At 41.2% G+C, this 12,884-nt stretch overlaps 1 protein-coding gene across 1 annotated transcript; it reads right to left on the minus strand.

The window, feature by feature from the left end:
- Positions 1–375: 375 nt before the first annotated feature.
- LOC311131402 (protein ZNF365-like) lies at positions 376–12,366 on the minus strand. The gene is made up of 6 exons (XM_084164364.1): positions 12,261–12,366; positions 10,976–11,764; positions 10,572–10,743; positions 10,145–10,188; positions 9,543–9,723; positions 376–435 (listed from the first exon to the last, which is right to left on the minus strand). Exons 1-5 carry the CDS (start codon positions 12,281–12,283, stop codon positions 9,543–9,545), a joined length of 1,209 nt encoding a protein of 402 aa, XP_084020490.1. The 5' UTR covers positions 12,284–12,366; the 3' UTR covers positions 376–435.
- Between the last annotated feature and the right edge of the window lie 518 nt (positions 12,367–12,884).

The raw sequence follows: 12,884 nt of genomic DNA on the forward strand, positions 1-12,884 counted from the left end.
GCAATTGGTATGCTGACTGCAGGAATGTCCACCAGAGCTGTTGCCAGATCATTTAATGTTAATTTCTCTATCATAAGCCGTCTCCAACGTCATTTTAGAGAATATGGCAGTACGTCCAACCAGCCTCACAACCGCAGACCACGTGTAACCACGCCAGCCCAGGACCTCCACCTCCGGCTTCTTCACCTGCGGGATCGTTTGAGACCAGACACCAGGACAGCTGATGAAACTGTGGGTTTGCACAACCTAATGATTTCTGCACAAACTGTCAGAAACTGTCTCAGGGAAGCTCATCTGCGTGCTCGTCATCCTCATCAGGGTCTTGACTCGACTGCAGTTAGGAATCGTAACCGACTTCAGTGGGCAAATGCTCACCTTCAATGGCCACTGGCACGTTGGAGAAGTGTGCTCTTCACGGATGAATCCCGGTTTCACCTGTACCGGGCAGATGGCAGACGGTATGATTTGATTTATTAGGATCCCCATTAGCCGACGCCAATTAGCGACAGCTAGTCTTACTGGGATCCGACACATAACGAAAAATACATTACAAAATACTTTACAATTTACATACAGAACTAGTCAAAAGTTTGGACACACCTACTCATTCAAGGGTTTTTCATTATTTTTACTATTTTCTACATTGTAGAATAATAGTGAAGACAAACTATGAAATAACACACATGGAATCATGTAGCCTATTTATTGCCTTACCTCCATAACTTTTGCACACATATATATTTTCTGTGGTATTTTTGACTTTATGTTTTGTTTTACCCCATATGTAACTCTGTGTTGTTGTTTTTATCGCACTGCTTTGCTTTATCTTGGCCAGGTCGCAGTTGTAAATGAGAACTTGTTCTCAACTGGCTTACCTGGTTAAATAAAGGTAAAAAAAAAATCTAAAAGTAGTAACCAAAAAGAGTTAAAACAAATCAAAATATATGTTATATTTGAGATTCTTCAAAGTAGCCACCGTTTGCCTTGATGACAGCTTTGCACACTCTTGGCATTCTCTCAACCAGCTTCACCTGGAATGCTTTTCTAACAGTCTTGAAGGAGTTCCCACATATGCTGAGCACTTGTTGGCTGCTTTTCCTTCACTCTGCGGTCCAACTCATCCCAAACCATCTCAATTGGGTTGAGGTCGGATGATTGTGGAGGCCAGGTCATCTGAAGCAGCACTCCATCACTCTCCTTCTCGGTCAAATAGCCCTTACACAGCCTGGAGGTGTGATGGGTCATTGTCCTGTTGAAAAACAAATGATAGTCCCACTAAGCCCAAACCAGATGGGACGGTGTATCGTTGCAGAATGCTGTGGTAGCCATGCTGGTTAAGTGTCCCCTTGAATTCTAAATAAATCACTGACAGCGTCACCAGCAAAGCACCCCCACACCATCACACCTCCTCCTCCATGCTTCACGGTGGGAACCACACATGTGGAGATCATAAGTTTACCTACTCTGCGTCTCAGAAAGACGCGGCGGTTGGAACCAAAAATCTCAAATTTGGACTCATCAGACTAAAGGGCAGATTTCCACCGGTCTAAAGTCCATTGCTTGTGTTTCTTTGCCCAAGCAAGTCTCTTCTTCTTATTGGTGTCCTTTAGTAGTGGTTTCTTTGCAGCAATTTGTCCTTTAAGGCCTGACTCACGTAGTCTCCTCTGAACAGTTGATGTTGAGATGTGTCTGTTACTTGAACTCTGTGAAGCATTTATTTGGGCTGCAATTTATGAGGCTGGTAACTCTAATGAACTTATCCTCTGCAGCAGAGGTGACTCTGGGTCTTCCTTTCCTGTGGCGGTCCTCATGAGAGCCAGTTTCATCATAGAGCTTGATGGTTTTTGCGACGGCACTTGAAGAAACTTTCAAAGTTCTTGACATTTTCCGGATTTACTGACCTTCATGTCTTAAAGTAATGATGGACTGTCGTTTCTCTTTGCTTATTTGAGCTGTTCTTGCCATAATATGGACTTGGTCTTTTGCCAAATAGGGCTATCTTCTGTATACCAACCCTACCTTGTCACAACACAACTGATTGGCTCAAACGCATTAAGAAGGGAAGAAATTCCACAAATTAACTTTTAACAAGGCACACCTGTTAATTGAAATGCATTCCAGGTGACTACCTCATGAAGATGGTTGAGAGAATGCCAAGTATGCAAAGCTGTCATCAAGTTCTGTACACAATTCCTGGAAGCTGAAAATGTCCCAGTTCTTCCAAGGCATGCATACTCACCAGACATTGAGCATGTTTGGGATGCTCTGGATCAACGTGTACGACAGCGTGTTGTAGTTCGCGCCAATATCCAGCAACTTCGCACAGCCATTGAAAAGGAGTGGGACAACATTCCATAGGCCACAATCAACAGCCTGGTTAACTCTATAGTGAAAGAGATGTGTTGCGCTGCATGAGGCAAATGGTGGTCACACCAGATACTGAGTGGTTTTCTGATCCACGCCCATACCTTTTTATTAAGGTATCTGTGACCAACAGTTGTATATCTGTACTCCCAGTCATGTGAAATCCATTGATTAGGGCCTAATGAATTCATTTCAATTGACTGATTTACTTATATTAACTGTAACTCAGTAAAATATTTTTGTTCAATGTAACTATCTCTAACCTTTATCCTAACCCTAAACTTATCCATACCATTATTCTAAACCTAATCCTGGCAAGCAGTTGCTTATCAACAGATGGTCATACTATCAACAAACTATGTAGAGCATCTACAGATGGAAAATCTGATCTATCCAAATAGTGTGACACATTATTATAACTGTAGCAGGGGAGACACTCAGTGGCCATCAGTGAGTATTGCACGTTTGTGGCACATTATAGGCTACAGTATTATAATAATAATAAATTATAATTCTGATAAATTGACATCAAGGTCTAATAATCATGACTTGCCAGTGCCTCTTAAACACACAAATGTAGAATTGTTGGCAAGTGCACTTGAGGCACACTATTGTGGTCATTTAATTATTTAAAAACAGCTCATACATTCATTTCATGTTTTTCATTCATTATTAAATAAGTTAGTGACCGCTCATTACTTTTGGTCAAGTAGTGGTTGACCAAAGCGCCAAGCACTACTCACAGGATATGAAAGGGCACTAGACAAACGGCTGTTGTCAAATGAACAGAACTGTGTGACGCACTGTTGAAGTGAGATGAGAGCAACCCATTCATTCTCAACAAGACAAGCCTGTCATCTCCATCTTCAACCCTACTCACAGATATACATGACAGATTAAGGATTTCAATTTCCACTCTATACACATCTGTGAATAATCAAGCTTTAAGTTAAGTTCTTCATTGATGTAGAGTAATATGGTGTTTGAAGTACAGTAGTAGTAGCTTAATATATGACCATCAATACCGCACTTGAATCTCAAAATGTCACAAAAGATGACTGAAAAGACAGCAATAAACCCAAACTACAAAATAATGTTGTTCTCCCGATGTATATATGCATACAGATTCTTATTTTCACATCTGAAATATCAATAGTAAAACAAAAAATGAGATTTTGTTTTGTATTTTGTTCTTTACTCTTTATGTCACACAGACCAGCAAGTTTAAACAAAAGTAGTATAATTGTTCACAGTATTGTATTTTGCACAGTGTTATACAGACTACAGTGTTTCAAGTGAAGGCACAAAACAAGAGGTTATTCTTGCAAATAAACCCCACCTACAAACATAAACCAGGGAGACTAAACTTGGTAGATATAAGAGTAACACATCATTAAACTAACTTTATCTCTGGTCACATCAACACCTTAATCCTCCTCTCTCTTTCTGATTGTCAAGTGTTAACTGATGAAAACCATAAGCCCCAAAGTGCTCTTTTGCTCAATTGTGCAACTCTCTGTTAGCATTAAAATATACCTTGCTCCACTACAAAACTACAAGTTACATCATTTTAACATATTGTATTTGCTATATAAAAGGAGCATGCTCTCACAAAAGACAAAAGCTATGCACCTCATGCATCTAAGTCCAATTACTTTCACAATGCAAAAAACAGACAGGTAGTGAACTGGATACCTGCGACAAAAACGTACATGAAGCACACACACAAAATCATTAATCACAAAATCTGATTCAATGTACTGTATAAGCATTCCGTTAACCACTTTTGGTGACAGGGCCCTCTATGCATTGTAGACAATCAACATGAGGCTCTGACATCCCCATGATCAATGAAAACTTCCAGTGAGAAAGGCTGTCGTGTCACGGTTTCATTATGAAATGTCAGAAAAATAACGAAATAAAAAGTGACCCTTAGCCACAAAGCACAGTATTGCTCAACATTCAATATCAAAGCCAAAAGGGGACTTGGTCTACATAAGGGTTGGTGCCAATTCTATTTAAATTCCAGTCAATTCAGGAGTTCTGCTTTAGAAATCCAAGAATGTTCCTGAATTTTTACTTGTAATTGACTTCAACCCTTGTCTATACAGCAGCACCATGTAAATAAATAAATAAATAACTAACTATAAAAAGATTGGGTATATTCATGTGTTTGCTACATTGCCTTGATTCCATAAAACTACATTTCACTTTGAGACATACAGTAGTTCTATACAAAATATCAATCAACACAAATAACAAAACATAGCTACAACAAATACCAAAAGAGACATTTGTTTTATATTGATTTCCATTCGAATACATTCTCATGCATGTTTCAGTAAAACAGGATTTCATTCAAATTTACCACCACGTTTCACTACATTCACCTAGTTGCCATTTATTTTTTACCAGAGAAAGGATGACCCTTCACAAATATTATCTGTGATCTGTGCTTGTTAGGCCTGGGAAAAAATAAATAAAGAAAACTGCCTCTTTGACAGGCCAGTGTTTTGTTTAATGGAAAAATCACAGGCCTTTGATTCAAAGTATGCATCTCTGTATATTAAAAAAGAGGAACGTGACATGGAACCTTAAAGCCTGTTATGAAATATGACATGGCAAGCATGATCAGCCTGTTCTTGACAACCACAGCTTTAGGCTCTGTGCTTGACAAATACAGCTGCATGCTCAGGATACCAGAGTGTTTTTATTACATAGATTTATATTGCAACTCACTATTGTTCCTCAGTTTTTACAAAGCTAGGCCTACTGTATATGATTTGTGAATAATTAAATTACACTAGTATTATGATTAGGTGCAATATATACCTGTATACCTGGGCTGGAATATCATGGGTAAGCTTTTCTGCCTGGGCTGGAATAGCATGGGTAAGCTTTTTTGCGCTCTTGGAGGCAGTGCAGTCAAAAACGTGATTTTCCTGCATATTTTATATATACACTACCAGTCAAAAGTTTGGACACCCCTACTCATTCAAGGGTTTTTCTTTATTTTTACATTGTAGAATAATAGTGAAGACATCAAAACTATGAAATAACACATATGGAATCATGTAGTAACCAAAGAAGTGTTAAACAAATCAAAACATATTTTATATTTGAGATTCTTCAAATAGCCACCATTTGCCTTGATGACAGCTTTGCACATATTGACCAGTCTTTGCCATAAAGGCTTGAAGCTCCTTCAAAGTCGCCATTGGCTTCTTGGTAGCCTCTGATCAGTCTCCTCCTTGCCTGGTCATCCAGTTTGGAGGGACGGCCTGATCTATGCAGGGTCTGGGTGGTGCCATACACCTTCCACTTCTTAATAATGGTCTTAACTGTACTCCGAGGGATAGACAAAGCCTTTGAATTCGTTTTATATCCATCCCCTGACTTGTGCCTTTCCACAACTTTATCTCATAGGTCTTTTGTAAGTACCGTTCCGCCCATAGTGGATTATTTGCTTTGAATTGAACTATTAAGCAGTGGAGTCCTCTATGAACAACTGCTTTTATTCTGAACTAATCAAAGTCAATACAATTGATCACAGATGGAAGCCAATTAGCTTGATTTTTGATCTGGAAAGTGGTTGGTTATACCTCAGCAAGTTTGCAATTGCAATTCTAAGGGGGGGGGTGTTCACTTATCCAAATAGGGTATTTGACTGTTTTAATTGTAATTAATTTTCAGAGGTCATTAGATTTTTTTTTCTCACTTGGATATTGTGGGTAAATAAAGCCGGAAAAAGTCTGATTTTATTTGTTTTCATTTCAGGCTGTAAGGCAACAAAAGGTGAACATTTTGAAAGGGGTGGTGACTTTCTATACCCACTGTATACACACACACACACACACACACACACACACACACACATACTACGAGGTTGGAATAATACTGTGGAAATTGTGAAAATGATGATTATATGTAAGAGCTGTTTGAAAAGGCTGCCTGAACTTTCAGCTCGTTTTGCATGTGTGGAGTTTGGCCTACCAGGCGGTACAAGTTAATAGACCGATAACAAAGAGAGTTTCAAACCTCTCTGCCAATAACATCTAGCTTTCAGGTTACATATCCCTCCCATTAGGCTTCTCCAATTAGGTCCTTCACTCAGACCAGACAGTCCTAGCAACATTTTTGCTTATGAAATTGCTTTTTGCTAAGTAGCAATTTTTTTTTTTTTACCATTTTAATTGAAAACAATCATAGTAACGTACTTAAATTGTTACAGATAGATGATTTGATATTGAGATAAAAACAGCTGATATGCATTTTTCTACATTGTAATGGACACGGTGCAACCTTTGGTAGGTACTACAGGCTGCTGGCAGGCTTCGGCTGCGGTACAGCAAAGCCATGTCAGCCCGTGCTCATAAAGTGAAATGATAGGCTACAATGACTGCTCATGATCATGCACGCCGCAAATGACAAGCAACTATAAATTCCTTGAATTTTCTTTTGCGGGTGCCTTTTCATTATCTGGATAGACAATTGGGGTTTTCTAGCTAACATTACACTAATTAAAGCAGTGGAGCGTGTAGTGAAGCAAAACTTTAGTGGTCAAAACCATTAATCTTGGCGCGATGGAGGGAGTGGGTTTGCAAAATTCGATTATATCACGCAATTATACCATTTATTTAAAAAATACGCTTGCACCCCCCATTTTAATTTGCTTCATGGCTCAGACAGCCAATTGGACACAATACTGTTTGGCTCATCTCAGTCACGAAGAGGAATAACTTTGCAGCCGTTTCTGATTAATAAAATAAAAACATATGTTTTTATTGTCACATACACCAGATAGGTGCAGTGAAATGTGTTGTTTTACAGAGTCAGTCATAGTAGTACAGCACCCCTGGAGCAAATTAGGGTTAAGTGCCTTGTTCAAGGGCACATTGACAGGTTTTTCACCTTGCCGGCTCGGATATTCAAACCAGCGACATTTTGGTTACTGGCCAACGCTCTAACCAATGCTCTAAACAAGCCATGCTGGTGGGTGGTAACATTCAAACTAAACATTGGCTGAAAATAATTTGTATGTCATATCATAGGAAAAGACACTACATTCACACGGATTTGCAAGAAGTGGGCAGTTTGGATTTGTCACTTCAAGCCCAAATATATCGTACTTTGACTAAAATGATGACTTGACTTAAATTGTTGTGCAACATCATGGGTAAGCTCTGGCCATCTTTCACCTCGAACAAGTGGATTTCTACTGGTGTGGGCGTTTAACAATTCCACCATCTAGTATGTATATGTATATATATACAGTGAGGGAAAAAAGTATTTGATCCCCTGCTAATTTTGTATGTTTGCCCACTGACAAAGACATGATCAGTCTATAATATTAATGGTATGTTTATTTGAACAGTGAGAGAGAATAACAACAGAAAAATCCAGAAAAACACATGTCAAAAATGTTATAAATTGATTTGCATTTTAATGAGGGAAATAAGTATTTGACCCCTCTGCAAAACATGACTTAGTACTTGGTGGCAAAACCCTTGTTGGCAATCATAGAGGTCAGACGTTTCTTGTAGTTGGCCACCAGGTTTGCACACATCTCAGGAGGGATTTTGTTCCACTCTTCTTTGCAGATCTTCTCCAAGTCATTAAGGTTTCGAGGCTGACGTTTGGCAACTCGAACATTCAGCTCCCTCCACAGATTTTCTATGGGATTAAGGACTGGAGACTGGCTAGGCCACTCCAGGACCTTAATGTGCTTCTTCTTGAGCGACTCCTTTGTTGCCTTGGCCGTGTGTTTTGGGTCATTGTCGTGCTGGAATAACCATCCACGACCCATTTTCAATGCCCTGGCTGAGGGAAGGAGGTTCTCACCCAAGATTTGACGGTACATGGCCCCGTCCATCGTCCCTTTGATGCGGTGAAGTTGTCCTGTCCCCTTAGCAGAAAAACATCCCCAAAGCATAATGTTTCCACCTCCATGTTTGACGGTGGGGATGGTGTTCTTGGGGTCATAGGCAGCCTTCCTCCTCCTCCAAACATGGAGAGTTGAGTTGATGGCAAAGAGCTCGATTTTGGTCTCATCTGACCACAACACTTTCACCCAGTTCTCCTCTGAATCATTCAGATGTTCATTGGCAAACTTCAGACGGCCCTGTATATGTGCTTTCTTGAGCAGGGGGGCCTTGCGGGTGCTGCAGGATTTCAGTCCTTCACGTGTAGTGTGTTACCAATTGTTTTCTTGGTGACTATGGTCCCAGCTGCCTTGAGATCATTGACAAGATCCTCCCGTGTAGTTCTGGGCTGATTCCTCACCGTTCTCATGATCATTGCAACTCCACGAGGTGAGATCTTGCATGGAGCCCCAGGCCGAGGGAGATTGACAGTTATTTTGTGTTTCTTCCATTTGCGAATAATCGCACCAACTGTTGTCACCTTCTCACCAAGCTGCTTGGCGATGGTCTTGTAGCCCATTCCAGCCTTGTGTAGGTCTACAATCTTGTCCCTGACATCCTTGGAGAGCTCTTTGGTCTTGGCCATGGTGGAGAGTTTGGAATCTGATTGATTGATTGCTTCTGTGGACAGGTGTCTTATATACAGGTAACAAACTGAGATTAGGAGCACTCCCTTTAAGAGTGTGCTCCTGATCTCAGCTCGTTACCTGTATAAAAGACACCTGGGAGCCAGAAATCTTTCTGATTGAGAGGGGGTCAAATACTTATTTCCCTCATTAAAATGCTAATCAATTTATAGCATTTTTGACATGCGTTTTTCTGGATTTTGTTGTTGTTATTCTGTCTCTCACTGTTCAAATAAACCTACCATTAAAATTATAGACGGATCATTTCTTTGTCAGTGGGCAAACGTACAAAATCAGCAGGGGATCAAATACTTTTTTCCCTCACTGTGTATATATATATATATATATATATATATTTTTTTTATATACAATTCTGTATTTTCTTAGATCTACACTCAGTAATAGTATGACTTAATACTAATTAAAACATCAATGAGGACCAGAAATACCTATCCATCAAGTTACTACAGTACTTCCAAAGTTGAAACTAGGACAGTAGCAACCTCTAGGACAGAATGGAGCAAAAACTAGCATACACATGGCCATAAAGCATCCCCTGCTCAGTATTATCTACACATTCAGTAAATACATAGCATATATACATTCATTTGTCGGGCCCTGGTCAGGTTACCTAGTCCTCAAATCCAGCTGATCTGCGGCGCTGGTTCCAGACTTCATCCCTGCGATCAGGTCTGAAGTAGCCAGAGTGACCCACTCTCTCACTAGGGGCTTTGGGGAATGCCCGTCCTAACTGGGAGGGGTGCGTTCTACCCTCCTGGGGACAGGACTGTGACAGCTGGTAACCTGCTGACCTAGAATCAGGGGACAGTGCAACAAACCTCAGACATAAAACCAATGCTTCAACAGGCAGCAGGTAACGATGACAGACTCAGGATTAGTGTAGAAGATAAAACTCAGAATCATTACTAATGAATGAGGAGGACACAAAATCTCATTTACGACAAGGGATCCCTATGTATAATTTATATGTAACCATGTCCTAACCTTTGAAACTGGAAACTCAGCATTGTAATCAAAGTGAGACACTAAGGCACGGCCCAAAGCTCATGGGCCCAACTATGGAAAACGTAGATCATGTACAGTACCAGTCAAAAGTTTGGACACATCTACTCATTCCAGGGTTTCTTTATTTTTACTATTTTCTACATTGTAGAATAATAGTGAAGAATGGTACTGTATATCAACAGTAAAAAATTCAGTTCACAAACTCGCCTGCTTTTGGTGATTCTATGAGGTCCGTTTCCAGCTGTCTGGTGCTGCAGGGGAGATGAAAATATGTCAGGTATTTCTACTGTTTACACCAAAGCTGATATTATCCAGTTCTGGGATGTTTGAAAGGCTATCATTTTTCCCTTTTTTAGATCGATACGGAGGAAGAAAACATATTTGAAAAGGCTTCCTCTCAACTCCCCAACTGAATCTGGGATGCCAATTACGATCAACAGTTCTCACGAGGGTTCAAATGTGTAAAAATTATGATATTCTCTACTCTCTCCCTAACCGTCTTTCCGTTGCCATCTATGAGAAGCATAAAACCAAAAAAGTAAGAGCAGCTGCCACAAAAACCTTTGAAAAGGAATCCGTCATTGTCAACACATTGCTGTCAGTAGTAGGAAACAGGCTTGATATTGTACAGTACCATGTAATCGGTGTAGGTTGGTGGACTGGGGGAGCTCTGATAGTACTCCAGTAGCCTCTCAGCCAGGGCGATGCGTTTCAGCAGGTTCTCAATGAAACGTTGGATCCGAACTTTACCACATATCTCATGCTGGGTTGCAGCCTCCAGAAAATTCTGAATGGTAATGACTTCTCTAAAAAAAATACAGAAACAAAATCTAAGACCTGAGGGGAACAATGAGGGGAGTATCTAGTAACATGCTAAATAATGTTGCTACTGCAATAACTACAGTACCTCCACTAGCAACAATCTAAGGAGTTACCAGATTAGTGTACTGTCGGCCATTTGACCTCATGACTATGATTTTGACTAACAATAGGGTAAGGAAAGGTTAAGATTGAGTTACTGGCTCAGACACTACTCACTGTTCTCTCCTCTCCAGCTCGTACTCTGACTCGTTCAGCTGCTCCTTTAGCGTGGCAATCACCATCACGGCCACGTCCACCTGGCGGCTCAGCGCCCTCTCCCGCTCCTGTACCTCCTGCCTCTCCTGGGCCAGGTGCTGGGAGTGGGCACGCTCACACAGCAGCTCTGTGTCCGTCTGGGCCAGCTCCGTGCTGACCCTGTGCAGCCTCCTCTGCATGGTGCTGTCCGCTGCCAGCAGGACCTTGGCAAGCCTGCGCCGGACCGACACCTCCCCAGCACAGACACTCCACTCTGGGGACACTACCTCTGGCTCGCTGCCTGGGTCTGGAGGGTCGTCAAATGGAAAGGGGAAGGGGATATGATCTGTCCCAGGGCTGGACTTGTGGAATTTTAAATAATCTTTACTGGCCTCTTCTTCCTCTTCCTCCTCCTCAGTCTGTATCTCCTCTGCTGCCTGCGTCCCCACACTATGCGTACGACACCTCTCTATGCAACTAGTGACCTCTCGTGTGTCACTCAGGGAGCGCACATGCAGGGCTCTCTCTGGGTGAGAGTGCCCCCTGCGGGTCGGGAGGCTCAGCTCGTGCATGGTGTGGTAGTAGCTGTGGCTGTATTCCAGGTGGTCTCTCAAGGAGGCCAGGCTATGGAACCTCTCATGCTCCCCACACCGAGGGCACCTAAATGGGAGCTGGGAGTCAGCAGATGCCCCACAAGCCTGCCCATTCTCAGTGAGGAGAGAGGTACTCCTGGCACATACCTTCTGCTGCATTTCACCTACGACCTGGAAGCTAAACACACAATGGTTACAGTCAGCTGATACATGACTTTGATATAAGTAATCCAACTACAGTAGACTTATGACAAGACTGATATCTCATGTATATAGCACTCAGCTATATTACTGCAATTGACTCATATTCAACAATATAATAGGCTATCAAATCAAGCCTACATTTGTTTAAATCAACAACCAGCCAACAACAGATGACAGTGACAGCATAATCATGTAAATACAATTAAAGTATTTAGCTAAGCAATGGCACATATGGGCTCTCGATATTAACTGTGTATAACAGCTTTTCATAAATGTAACAGGTCATTTTTAATTGGCTAGCTATTAGCTAACGCTGCTAGCATCTCTTCCTACCCGATGCATGGCTCACTACTACTAGCTAGCTAGTTAGCCAGGCTGCTGCTGCCAATACATAGCCCCATGGTGTTTTATATTACGTTATCTATTTCGAGCTATTGATGCATGTAATCTCGCATAAATATATAGTTTACCTGTATTTGCATGATGATGTCATGCAAAAGAGCAAGAATTCCCCGCACACAAATTTCCTGCGTAGGGTTGTGAAAATTGTAGTCTGCTGAGCGCAATGAACACAGCCACCCCTCCTGTAGGCCTACCTGGGAATGGTCATGTATAAACTAGTGACGATCAGCAACCAAATATCAATAGAACGTTGCTAAGTCAGTAAAATAGCCACAATGTCGCGTTTACTGGCTACCGATTCGAACCAGAAAAGTGCCTTCATTGGCCCTTGTAATCAACGTTGCACACATAATGGCATATATATTCTGCGCCGTCAAATAAATTGTTGAATTGAATTTAAATAGTCATATAATTTCCAACTAAGTTAATAAATAAGAAATTATATGTTATTAACTGTCAGGCCGTTAAAATCGTATTTTTGCATTGAATTCCATAATGTGCATCTCAGACAGTGGTGAGGAGGAGGAGTCTACCGTGTAATTTGTTGGATTCAGGCAGAGAGGAAGAGGCCCAACTCGACGGAAAATCTGTTTCCCTCCAGCAGGTGGCATTTTTTTGCACCCCAAGGAAGGACAGAAGTGTCGTAATGCTTAGGTTGTTACAAGTGTACTGCTATAAGTAGGACACGTGAC

The sequence above is a fragment of the Coregonus lavaretus genome (assembly GCF_964263955.1).
Source record: "Coregonus lavaretus genome assembly, chromosome: 1".
Lineage (NCBI taxonomy): Eukaryota > Metazoa > Chordata > Actinopteri > Salmoniformes > Salmonidae > Coregonus > Coregonus lavaretus.